The 12,167-nt window shown below is 42.6% G+C and overlaps 1 protein-coding gene across 4 annotated transcripts in view; it reads right to left on the reverse strand.

Annotated features, from left to right (window-relative positions):
• atp13a3 (ATPase 13A3) overlaps nucleotides 1-12,167 on the reverse strand; it is a 46,090-nt gene that overhangs the window by 22,787 nt on the left and 11,136 nt on the right. For all 4 annotated transcript variants that reach the window (XR_008572663.1, XM_054789251.1, XM_054789250.1 and 1 more), the window contains exons 2-16: nucleotides 10,364-10,436; nucleotides 7,218-7,304; nucleotides 6,963-7,136; nucleotides 6,525-6,737; nucleotides 6,350-6,420; nucleotides 6,093-6,176; nucleotides 5,832-5,901; nucleotides 5,602-5,736; nucleotides 5,079-5,151; nucleotides 4,591-4,722; nucleotides 4,334-4,516; nucleotides 4,084-4,241; nucleotides 1,887-2,075; nucleotides 1,720-1,781; nucleotides 1,451-1,601 (exon numbers count right to left, since the gene is read on the reverse strand). Coding sequence is in view for 3 of the 4 variants with exons in the window: in XM_054789251.1 (XP_054645226.1) it covers nucleotides 1,451-1,601; nucleotides 1,720-1,781; nucleotides 1,887-2,075; nucleotides 4,084-4,241; nucleotides 4,334-4,516; nucleotides 4,591-4,722; nucleotides 5,079-5,151; nucleotides 5,602-5,736; nucleotides 5,832-5,901; nucleotides 6,093-6,176; nucleotides 6,350-6,420; nucleotides 6,525-6,737; nucleotides 6,963-7,136; nucleotides 7,218-7,268 (1,746 nt within the window). In the remaining variant the exon portion in view is untranslated. The remainder of the gene's footprint in view (nucleotides 1-1,450; nucleotides 1,602-1,719; nucleotides 1,782-1,886; nucleotides 2,076-4,083; nucleotides 4,242-4,333; nucleotides 4,517-4,590; nucleotides 4,723-5,078; nucleotides 5,152-5,601; nucleotides 5,737-5,831; nucleotides 5,902-6,092; nucleotides 6,177-6,349; nucleotides 6,421-6,524; nucleotides 6,738-6,962; nucleotides 7,137-7,217; nucleotides 7,305-10,363; nucleotides 10,437-12,167) is intronic.

A 12,167-nucleotide genomic window follows, 5' to 3' on the forward strand; every position in this document is an offset into this window, starting at 1 on the left:
CATCGCCAAGAAGGCACGAGACCTGAGGAAGCAAGGAAAGATTCAAAACACTTGGAGCACTAACGGGAAAATCTACATCAAACTAAAAGGAAGTCCAGGAGTCGCAAGTGTGCTCCTTGTCCAAGACATCAGTGATCTGGATACATATTAAAGATCATATGACTATGATAATAAGCATAATGGAGGAAACACCCTAAAAGACAGACCAATGCAACGAGAAGGACTAAATTCCATGGCAATAACCTTGACATAATTAATAAAAGGAACTCTTGTATACAATCCCAGCGTCACTAGCATTGAAATACTAAAGAGGATGTGGATATCAACAGAAGAGAAAGAACGGATTAACAGTAAGGGAAAAAGGAAAAGAAAAGGAGGAAGGGGAAAAAAAAAATAGAATTTTTTTTTAAACATTTGTGTACCTGTATACTGTATATGTGTACACTATATATGTATATATGTGTGTACTTGTGTAGGTGCAGATGTATGTGTATATATATGTATGCGTGTGTTTGGATGTATACACATGTATGTATTAGCAACTGATATGCTACGAAAAGGGGGTAGGATTAAATAAGCTCTGCTTCTTCCTACTCCTTTTCGGACATATGCATGTTCAAAATAAAATCAAACCAAACCAAACACCATACTCATCATCTCCACATACAGGAATGCCAAAAGGATGCGGCAGCTAGTTCAAAATGGAAACAATGTTGCCGTATATAAAGTAAATGTCATTTAAAAACACAAATAACAGTCAAATTCTAATAAACTGCTACTTTGGGGACTGATTACGCCCGTTTTAGCAACAATGTTGTTAAAGACTGCTGCTGGTCCCCATATATAATTTACCTAATATAGTCATTGCTCGTTAATCTCAATTAAATGCTTCCGGACCCAACCAAGGTAAGATTCCTTATTTATAAAGAGAACATTTTCGTAGTTAAGAGCATAGAAAACCTGTTTAGAACCTTGAAAATACATGTTTTAACATTATTAGAGCCCTCTAGACATGACATAACACTACATAGTCATCTTTGCTCTTGTATCACCCATTGCATTGGGAGAGTTCATTGTTGTATTTTTTTTTCTGGTTTCTGTACAGTACTTCCTGGTGGCTATTCTCTCATCAATGTAGCATTACTGACACCTAGTGACCAGTGTAGAGTACTACATATCATCACGTCTTTAAATGCACCTTCTGAATGCCTGCTATTTTTATTTTCAGTTCATTAAGCTATTTTTATGCTTGAAAATGCTTTAAAAAATATGTAGAATTTGATTAAATACATCTAATTTTGACTAATAGGCCATATTCAACCACGCAATGAAACGATGATTAATCACAAAAACCCGTGTTAGAGTCAAGCTGTGAAACGCAAAGTGGCGAGTGTAGTGACAAAGTACTCTATTGTATTCTGTAGAATATTACTGCAGGTACAGAACTCACCCAGCCAGTGGCCTCAAACATTTTGAGGTCCAGTGGGTCTCCAGATAGCTGGCCCTCTATTTTGGTGAGGGAGTGGCAGGTGGCCATGCAAGCAACAAACTGGGACTTGACAAGATTCTCCTTGTAGGCTTTCTCTTCCGAGTGCTGGAACCTGGAAATGAAACAAATGAGGAATCAAGACACAATACAATAAATGTTGATGTATTAGACAAATGTCCCATCCAGTAAGGATGCATATTTGAAAAAATTGGTGCAGATAAAACTCTTACCTGCCATTCTCAACTCTCTGGACTCCCCATAGGTCTAAGCCATCTTCTGTAAGCGTTCCTGTCTGAAAGAGGTTATGATCTCATTTTAGCGTGATAATAAATTATAATTCCTATAGCTAGGTAAAGCCATACTGACCACTGTCAGACACTTGGAACTCGGTACTCACTTTGTCAAAGCAGACCAGATTGATCTGCCCACAAATATTAATCCTTTGTGGGCTGATGCAAAAAATTCCAATTTCTTTGAGACGTCGCTGGGCATACACAATGCCTGCCGTCATGGCTGCCGGCAGCGCTGGTGGAACAGTGATGGTGATGATGTCCAGGGACTCGATGATGATGGTTTTGGCTGGCACCTGTGTAGCCAGAAAGGATTCACAGCTTTTTCTTGCTACAAAACTGTTTAGCATCTAGCTTCTGTTCAAGGGAAAATTCAAGTTTAGGTATCAAATAAACCGCATCGTGGCCTAGTGATTAGCATGTTGAGAAGATCTGGGTATGAATCTCCCCATGCGTGTGTGGGTTTTCTCCGGGTATTCCGGTTTCCTCCCACATTCCAAAAACATGTATGTTAGGTTAATTGGAGACTCTAAATTATCCATAGGTATGAATGTGTTTGTCTATACAGTATGTGGCCTGCAATTGGCTGGCGACCAGTCCAGGGTGTACCCCGCCTCTCGCCCGAAGTCAGTTGGAATAGGCTCCAGCATACCCGTGACCCTCGTGAGGCAGCATAGAAGATGAATGGATGGATGGATGGGTGTCAAATAGGACACAACGTCCACTTTAGTCCCTTTACTAAACAGTCTGCTGAACAGTTTCTGTATGGTTAGCGTTTACTGGGATTGTTCTACAGTGCAAATGTCTCAAACTCATCCCATCAACCTCAAATCAGCTTCATTTTTCCCCAAATTTCGTTTAAATTTTTTTGCACTCTGTTTTTTTTTTTTTACACTTATTTTACCACCATAAAATGTGTGCTTTTTGTGACAGTGAATAAAATGTCAGTTAATTAAATGCAAAAATCCTTACATTTACTGATGCAATATATCATTGGACAATTTTGACCGCTATTTCAGAAATGGATGGAGCTTGGCTAACCTTTCTACTTGAATCCTCAGCAAACTGTAATGCCCATGCTTGTGGTCAATTCTTTAATAATGCAAGCTTTTTTTTTTGCTCCATTTTGTTAGCACAATCAGACAGGATATGGCACCAAGGGCTCTTATTTTGAAGGCCGGAAGTGTCTTGTACGTGTGTGTTGCGAGTGGAATAACGTGAAGAATAAACATGCTTTCTGCAGCCGTGGATCTCGTCATTATTTCACTCAGAACTTGCACAACGTCAGCGGGCGTCCTAAAACACTCGGTTACATTAACAAGCGGTAAAACGACATGGTGTAAGTGCATTCACTCACAGGGTTCTTTTGCACACTTAGCCAGTGTTTCAGGCAGTGCTTCGACATGTTTAGTTTGGGACGGGGCGGGTTAGTGTTTGTGAGTAGATGCCAAACGTTCCTCCTCCTCCTCACAATGACTGCGTTTCCTTCAGATTACTTCCACTTCCGCAAGGTTCTGCCCTTGCTTCACTAAAACAGACATGCCAACCATTAACAAGTGTCATTTTTAACCTTGTAAAAATTGGGGCGCGCAAGATAATCATCGGGCTGATATGAGGGAATTTTGACGTCATAACAATAAATCCGACAACATAAAGAATAGTTCGCATAACCAATCATTTACAAAAAAGCTCCAATTACCCGTAGTGTGTGGGTGAGCAAATCAAGCGCTCCTTTTTTCTCCTGCCTGTGTCTTAACTTCCCCCGAGCTCACTTGTAAACAATCACTTTCTGAGGAAGACCTTTCACGTGCTAGCTGTGCCAAATGCTCTGCAACGAGGGGGGAAAAACCCATCGAGCACACAAAAAACCTCATCAGCCACCTGAAACGCCAGCGCCACAACGTTGGAAGAGTGCAAAGGGTTTGCAGGAGACCGCCGTGGCGTCACACCGGCTGCTCGGAGTGTGTGCCAGAATACAGACCACCAGTCCACCTTGCAGGGCTACAGCAGGTGGCTCCCTCCTCTCTATACTCTGGTTCTCCTGATAGTAGTGATGTGGTCGTAGTAATGTCATGATCTTTGATTAGGACAACTCAACAGGTACAGTCTGGTCAGTTTGGTTCTAATTTGCTGGAGTCCTACCTCCAAGTGTGCATAAACTACAGTTAAACTAAATTTAAAAAGTAGATAGAAAAAAGCTATCAGTTATCGGTACCACATCGGCCTTGAGAAGCAGAAAGCTATCTGTATCAGTTTGGGGGGGGAAAAAAAAAAGATATTGTGCATCTCTATTGTAAAGATTACCTTATTCATGATGCTAAAGACGATAGAGTAGACAAAGCCAATCCCAGCCACACCCACCAAACACAAGAGGAAAAGGTAGGCATCACGGTACAGCTTGAAGTCGGTGGGTTTGGGGTAAAGGATGGAGCGTACCAACTGGCCTTTGGCTGTGCTGAAGCCTGGGTGGGATCACAAGTGGATCATGAGAAAGCTTTCAAACATTTCAACTGACTCAGCACGTTGACCTGCGTCCACTGACAAAAGTGGCTACCTGTGCGGATCACCACAGCTTTGACAAGTTCACCGGTGTAGAAACGTGTCTGGATAACATTGGTGCCACAGAAGAGCGTGTGTCTCTTATGCTCCTCGGTGCTGTAGGCAATCACAGGTTCATCTCCACTGTCCCCTGGCAACTGGTTTGGAAGATTGGTCTTCGTCACAGGAACACTTTCGCCTGATGGAAGGCAAACTCATATTAGGACCGACGACTGCAGGGTTTAGGTATGAATATTAAAAATCCTCTCTAACCTGTAAGCATGCTTTCATTGACAATGCAGGTGCCGCTGATCAGCACGGCATCACATGGCATAATGGTCCCATTGCTGGGGATGACCATCACATCACCAGGCACCAGATCAGTAGACAAAACTTCTTCGACATCTACCGGGAAAGAAGATGCAGGTGAAGCATGAATCGGCAAAAAGTTAGGAAGCAACAGAAGATATTTTGTAATCATTTTTAATAGATCATAAATTGGTAGGTACAGTATGTGGTACGTGTTAGATGGATGCAGAATCATTTACGGTACATACTTTTTCCAAAATAGAAGAAATATATTGTTGAAATATCTTCAGCTGAGTTTCACCTTTTCAAATGAACTACTGAAAGAAACTAACTATTCCAAGATATTGTAAATGATTGAGATGCATTTGTCAATCAGTAAATGCAGTGCAATATTGTGCCAGGATAAAAGCACACAAGTGGAAGAGTATGTCAAGCTAATGAGGAACACAAACCGTTATTGGCTCGGCATACAGATACACGGACAATACTGTGAGCTGCCACCATGTCATGAAGCATGACATATTGCTAGAGGATGGAGAAGAGAGAAAACAGATATTTCACACAACTTTTTCCATTTCAATGACAGTTTCTGGCACCAGCGGACAGCAAAACACATTACCCTCAAGAGAGAGGGCACATTCCGATATCTAATAATATATCTCAATAAGTAACACATTTGATTTTTTACAATATGCCCAGGGCCACCAAAAAAATGGCCTGTGGGCCAAAAATCGCCCCTGGGCTGCACTATGGATATTAAACCAGAACATTCTGATAAAATGAAATTAGTATTGGAAGGACGTCAGAATAGTGGTGACGTTCTGAGAGCATTGCTGGCATTATTTATTTTCTAGTACCCGCAATCTGGCCTTGATGATCTTGCAGACAAGTCCAACAATATGTAACCCGAGTGACACTTTGCTCTTCGAGTCTGACCCCGTGGTTAAGTAAGACGCAGGGTCTCCAGGTGCCTACCTTTTTGATGGTGTATAGCGAGGTAGCTATGGATATAATCGACATGATGACAATGGCCACAGCATAGTAGTAATATTCATCTGCACACCACAATATCACACTGCAGAGCTGGAAGATATAGAAAGGATTGAGGACCTGCAGGAGGAGAAACAGATACAGGTGATCAGTTGGGCTAATGTTGAAGTGAAAAGAAAAGATACAGACTCTATTTATCATATTCTAATTCTTACCTCTTTGATAAGCAGCTTGAAAACAGAAGGCACTTTAACTTCAATTTCATTCACTCCAAAGAACAGTTTCCTAAAAATGAACAAAAAAAAACAGCATTATGTAAATCAAGGATGCACAGGAGGCCAAAACTCAAAGAACATTTTCGGTGGTGTGCCGAACAGCACAAACAAATTGATTGAGCAGACTAAAACAAAACGTTTTTGAATATAAATATGAACCAACTTGCTTTAGTTATTACTACCTGTTCTAATAGTTATTACCTGTACTCTTGCTGGTTCCTGGTTAGGCCTCTGCTGTGCTTCGAGTGGAGGGCGGCACAGCTAACATGGAGATCCTCCAGACCACTGTTGGGCAGAGTCACCACAGTACAAAGTGGACACATGTTAAGGTTTAGAGTGCCAGCAGTCCCAACTATGCAATACCATAATACCATACGTGCTTGTCATTTATCAAAAGGTGCAAAGTTATTTCTTTCCCTAAGTCTGGCTAAAAAAAACAAACTGGAATGCCAACTTACGTTAAAACTTCAAAGTTCTGCACTCGGTCATTCCAATAGTACTTTGTGCTGTGGAGGGTAAAATAACGAATCTGAAAGACACAAAAGGAAGGGAACAAGTGTGTATAATATGTCTTCAGGTTATTATAGTAAATCCTAATCGTACTGTGACATGAAAAAAAGGCGTTCTACCTACCTGTGTGGGCTGGTAGTCCACATATCTTCTGCTGAGCCCCTGAGGGTGCTGTGGGTCTCCGTTGGCCAGAGATGTAGAGGAAGAGGAAAAGGGACATGAAGGGGAGGAAGGGGAAGCAGGGGAGGTGGTCTGGGTCTCCAGGCTGTGGAAGGGGTTGCTCCCTGGGGCTAAAAGCACTCGAACCTTAGCCAGGAACCAGCGACGGAATTCATCCTGGTCAACAACACAACTTGAATTAATAAGAGGAGTGCCGACCTCCCCCAAGGCTAACAGCATCAATAGAGTGCTAATTAACCACTTTTTACTTGACCAAATGTGCAATTGTGGCATCGAGCACGTGCCTACACACCTGCACAAGGTACATTTAATGCACATGGTAATCACATGCTGCAATATGGTTAACTTTCTGCTTAGTGGGTGTTAACAGTGACCACAAACCGTGGAGCGGAGCAACACCACTTCAGCATCACAGGCAGTGGTAGGGACGCAGGTGGACTTGACGCACCACTCTGGCATCCAGTAGAGCAGCAGGAGCAGGAAGCCCCCTGTACAGAGCACCCCGAGACCCACCAGCGCCAGTCGCCAGCGGCACAGACGGAAGCCCTGCAGCTCCTGTGGGGCGGGAGTCGGAAAAGGTGGCATGGTATGAATAAGCTGCACATTTGAACTGATGCAGAAATGAACAATGCTGACCATCTCTTCTTCTTCCCCCTTGTTGAGGACCTTTAGGTCTTCCTTCTCCATGATGCAAAGCAGACTGCAAAACCCCCTCCTTGGTTGCTGCACAGACAAAGATGTATACAGATTAATTCTATTTTGCATATTAAAGATCCAGATAAACTAGAGTGATTTGAAGATATAGTCCACTTGGGACTAAAGCAGAGGTGTCCAAACTTTTTCCATCGAGGGCCACATACTGAAAATCAAAAGGATGGTAGGGGCCACTTTGATATTTGTATGCATTTTTAAAATTTTGTAAAAAAGCTAAAAACAAACCCTTGTTTTTTATAATGAGTCATTAGAATGGACATTTCCGCTTCCCCTTTTTTCATTTTGCCTTTTTGCTCTAATTTTCCCTTTCGGGCTTTAATTTTATTTCTGCAATGTGCCATGGGCCAATAAATAACAAGCTGCGGGCCGCACTTGGGACACCCTTGGACTAAAGCCTAGCTTATGCTCTGGGTCACAATGCAAAGCCCCCGTCCCCCGTGCCAGATTTTTGTCTGGGTTGAGCGCGTGGTGACATGCAAAGCTCTGCCAAAACAGTCGGGGTGGTGTTGTCCCGAGACCATCAATTAACTTGCTAGTTTCCTTCGTCGTGAGCGAACAATGGTAATTAAAGAGAGAGCGAAGCTTACAAGAGTCGCTTCATGAAAGCACGTGTCGCTCTTCTTGACGAGCAGCGAGTGCTACCTAAAAAGCACTCGCAGGCGGCTGGCTATGTTTTGTTTAGCGACAGAAGAGAAGTTCGCTTGTAGTTGTAAATGTGTTTTCTTACTCACTTTTTGCAAACGTGTCATAGCTATTTGTGCACATTTGACGATGGTGTATAATTTTCTGCTACACCTCAAATAGATTGCAGTCCTGTGGGAAACGCTATAACTGCATGACAAGTTTGTCTCACTTTCCGCCATTCAGCTTCCTCTCTGGACGAGACCAGACACCAGTGGGGCGTTCTGAATGAGTTTGCAAATGTATTCCAGTGATATTAATAGACTAGAACATATGGGCTGAAGTCATGAAGTGGCACTTCACTGCAACAGTTTTTGCAGACATTGCGGACTACGAGTCATAAAGTAGCGCAGCCTCAGGTGGGCAGTCGTATAACCAATGCTTTTCTTTAGATGCAGCCACATAATATCTGACACGGTAAAAACAGGAATAAAACTAGACAAACGCCAAGAAGTTAAGCAGGAAAAAAGTGCCACCAACACTGACATGATGTATGTAAAGCGGCACATGCACAAGGTTACTGCTCCCCACCCCACATCTGATCTTATCCAGCAGCTATACAAGGGTGGGCTCTCTGGCGTCCACAGGAATATTTTGCTTGGAACCAAACCCTTCCTAGTATTTTACTACAGCAGCCCATGAGCAGCCCCCGCGCAAGAACACACCTTCTCTTAGCTCTTCTGTTATCTCATCATGAACATTAAACACAACAACAAAAATGTTAACATAATGTGGTGCGTGTGTGTCAGTTTATTCACTAAAATAAAAAAATACACTCTGTGGTAGTAAATACGTGTGAAAAGGTGAAAAACTGGATTCCCAAAATTTTCAAACAAAAAAAAAGAATTTTAAAATGAAATTTGGGGAGAAGAAATAAATGGACACGAGAGCTGTGGTGTGGGAGCCCAGCGAAGCATAGCGACAGACGGAGAGAGGTGGCTCAAATGAAAACTGCAACAAGGGGGTATCTTTTGTCCGTAGATCCAATCCAATCTGGAGCCCCATGAGAATGTTATGATAGACTCTGGAACTGAAAATGATTTAAGCAAATAACTGAAGTCAACATAATATTTTTATTAAAATTATTTCATCAAATTTAGAATTTGTTGTCGTGATGGCAGATCAAAACCCCACATTATCCTTGACGACCCGAAGCAACAAATTTGACTTCCTTTTCAGTTAACTGCTTTGCCTTTTTGCTCTCTTCTGAATAGTTGTCTTTCTTGCAAAAGTCCAGAGTTTGGTATAGCAGCCTTTTCATCAGTGGCCTCGCTAACCGCATTCTACTCCTGGGATGGAATAAACTTGTGGTATTGAATGCAGCTCTGCTAATAACAGCCCTTGAAATTGTATTTTTGCAGACACTGCAAGCGGCTGTAGGACTATTTTCATTTACAATGCAGGAGTACTTCCACGCGGCTCACATGGCTTTTGTTTACTTTCGATAGTGCTACAAAAACAAAGCACTTTACGGCAGCCACAGTAATGATTTAAAAAAAAAAAAAGGCAAAGATGTGGCAGATCCCAGGTCATCCTTATTTGGGATCATTTCGAACTCAGAAAGACAGACAATGTGGTGCAATGTTTGCAATCCACAGCAGCACTACGTCAATGCTGCAGCACATTAGCACAAAGCACCATGTGTATTTACAGAGAACCAGAAACAAAGTAAAAGGCTATTTTGGCGTGTATTTGGCTACGGTCATAGCTCAAGCTAAACGGCTAAACAATGAATAGCGACAACGAAAGACAGAGAGAGACTGACAAAAGAATTATGAGGCTGTTCAATTGTGATGCTTGAGTGGTTTTAGTTCCTAGGAGGAAGAGAAGGACGGCAATGAATTGACTTTTCTGGTAGGCTACTGTTTTACTAGCCATCTTACACTCACTGTTCGGCACGGTTTAACTAGCCGTGTTACAACGCACTGTTCGGAAAAAAGCATTCATTTAATTTAGTTTGAAAAATCTTTCTGTGTACTAAATATCCCATGTGCCGACGTGCACACCTGTGGCTTATAAACAGGGGCGGCCTATGTGCAAATCTTTCTTTTTAAATTTAGAGGGTACAGCTTCCATACTGGTGCGCTCTATAGTCCGGAAATTACGGTATTTATGATCTTTGTTATTTATTATGTATTTTATATATTTTTATTAATGCTCTGATGCTAGTAGATGATGTGCATTTCTAAAGTATGGATGTCTTTGTTCAACCAAGTATTAGGATTACAGTCCTGGTTTGGTAATGCGACATGTGTAACGTGTTGGGAATCAGAGATGGCATACTCACGCAAGAATAACCCCGTTATCTCACTATGGACTAAGAGTGTCCCACTGAGCTACTGTATGTCTGTGTGTCATTTTCTTGAAAAGTTGATATGCTTTTCTACCTTGAGAGCCCGGGACAAACTGCTGCAGGTGGTCTCCTGCAGTTAGCTTGCTCTTACCACACCAACCTGGAACCTGGACACAAAAGTCACAAGAAGGCAACTGTTAATGTTTATGTAGATTTACAGTTTTTAACTCTGATCTAATCTGCCTGTCAGGGAAATCCTTGCAGATAACCAAGACAAGTACTGCACTGTATAACTACTCAAAGAAACAGACTCAACCACGCCAAGATTGTCTTTTCGCTCGAGCGGAGAACAGAGGAACGCACCAGAGTTACCTTCCACACCGCTCTGGATACACTGTCCGAAAATCTCTCTCTTTTTCTGTTGGGCGTTCCCTAGTTTACTGGAGAGTTCAGCTTCTCAAGGAAGGGGCCTACTACAGCTGGACTCTTGTGTCTCTAGCTATGTGTGTGTGTGTGTGTGTCAGTGTAGTGATATCATACATGTGTGGTTTAATTAATTTTCTAACATCACAGGATGTGCACAGGAGCAGAAGGCCTTGAGCGCAAGAGAAGGCCTTCTATGCACAACAGTACAGTAATTTAATAAACAATATTTCTTCAAAGTGGGTGATAACGTATATAGATTTCTCTAACAAGGCTCTTGTTTGAACTGGTGCTGCAAATTGCAGCTGCTCGCGTTCATGGTCACATCACATTCTCACACGTGAAAATGTCTGAGTGTTTAGTACATTTTCATAACAAAACCTTCACAACGATAGAAACACATTCTTTCACACTGCCTCATCTGGCAATCTTTAAAAATGCTTGCAAAGTCTACATTTTGGATATTACAGAACAAAGCGTGCGTTCATACGTCATCTGGTCCTGACTAGGAAACTTTAAAAAGAGATTCTTGGTGGTTGCTTCAGTTAGCGTTTAGTATAAACAACCAGCGGTTCGAGCAGCACTTCCCGTGCGAGCAGCAGTGGTGGCGACAGAATTTTTTCATTGGGGTGGCCAAGGTGAGACCATTGCTCACATAGGGCTGGCAATAAGTTGATACCTGAAATGTCTGAATGGCCAGTGGGGTGGCCGGAAAGTGACCATGGGTGGCCATGGCCACCATTGGCCGCTACGTAGCTCCGCCACTATACAGCAACACTTCTCATGCAAGATCCCCGCACAGTGGGGCACAGTGAGGGGGAACTACCGTTGTAGCTACGGAGCCGAATATCCAACGTTCAACGTGAAACCAACTTCCCCACGGTACACCACAGGCATGTCTGCATGGTGGTGCTGCGTTTTCTTCTTCTTGCGGGTGGAGGGAGTCGAGTGGCAACCAGCTTTGAGGCGCATTACCACAGCTACCGTGTTGGGGTGTGGCCCAGAGTTACGAACGTTACACGGCAACCGGACGGCCTGATCTCGTGGCGGAAGCAGATGTTATCCTATCTTCCAAATACATTTGGCTCGACATCTGTCATCTTTCATAGTTTTGGTGTCACGTGGTTCTGTATTGTTTTTACCAAGTGATTCCTTCCAGTCTGGATGTGACTATTTACTAACCTGCCAGTGTGGATGAAATTTGTTTTCCAATTTGGCAAAAAAAAAATCCCAGAAGCGCTCCCGTGTGGTTCACGCTTGACCAAACGAACTGTACTCGCAGAGCAAATGGATGAGAGTTTCTTGTAACCGTGACAAAAATGACATGCGTGTGAATGCAACCTTTTCTATTTCGAACAAGTCCTGTTCAAACCTCCGTCAAATCCGATATCCCGTATTTTACTCCACTCCGTCGGCATCACATTTCTCCCATTTTCTGGTGTTGCCATTTGTTTATACTTACTTGTTTTTACTAC

This window comes from Dunckerocampus dactyliophorus, chromosome 10 (genome assembly GCF_027744805.1).
Source record: "Dunckerocampus dactyliophorus isolate RoL2022-P2 chromosome 10, RoL_Ddac_1.1, whole genome shotgun sequence".
Lineage (NCBI taxonomy): Eukaryota > Metazoa > Chordata > Actinopteri > Syngnathiformes > Syngnathidae > Dunckerocampus > Dunckerocampus dactyliophorus.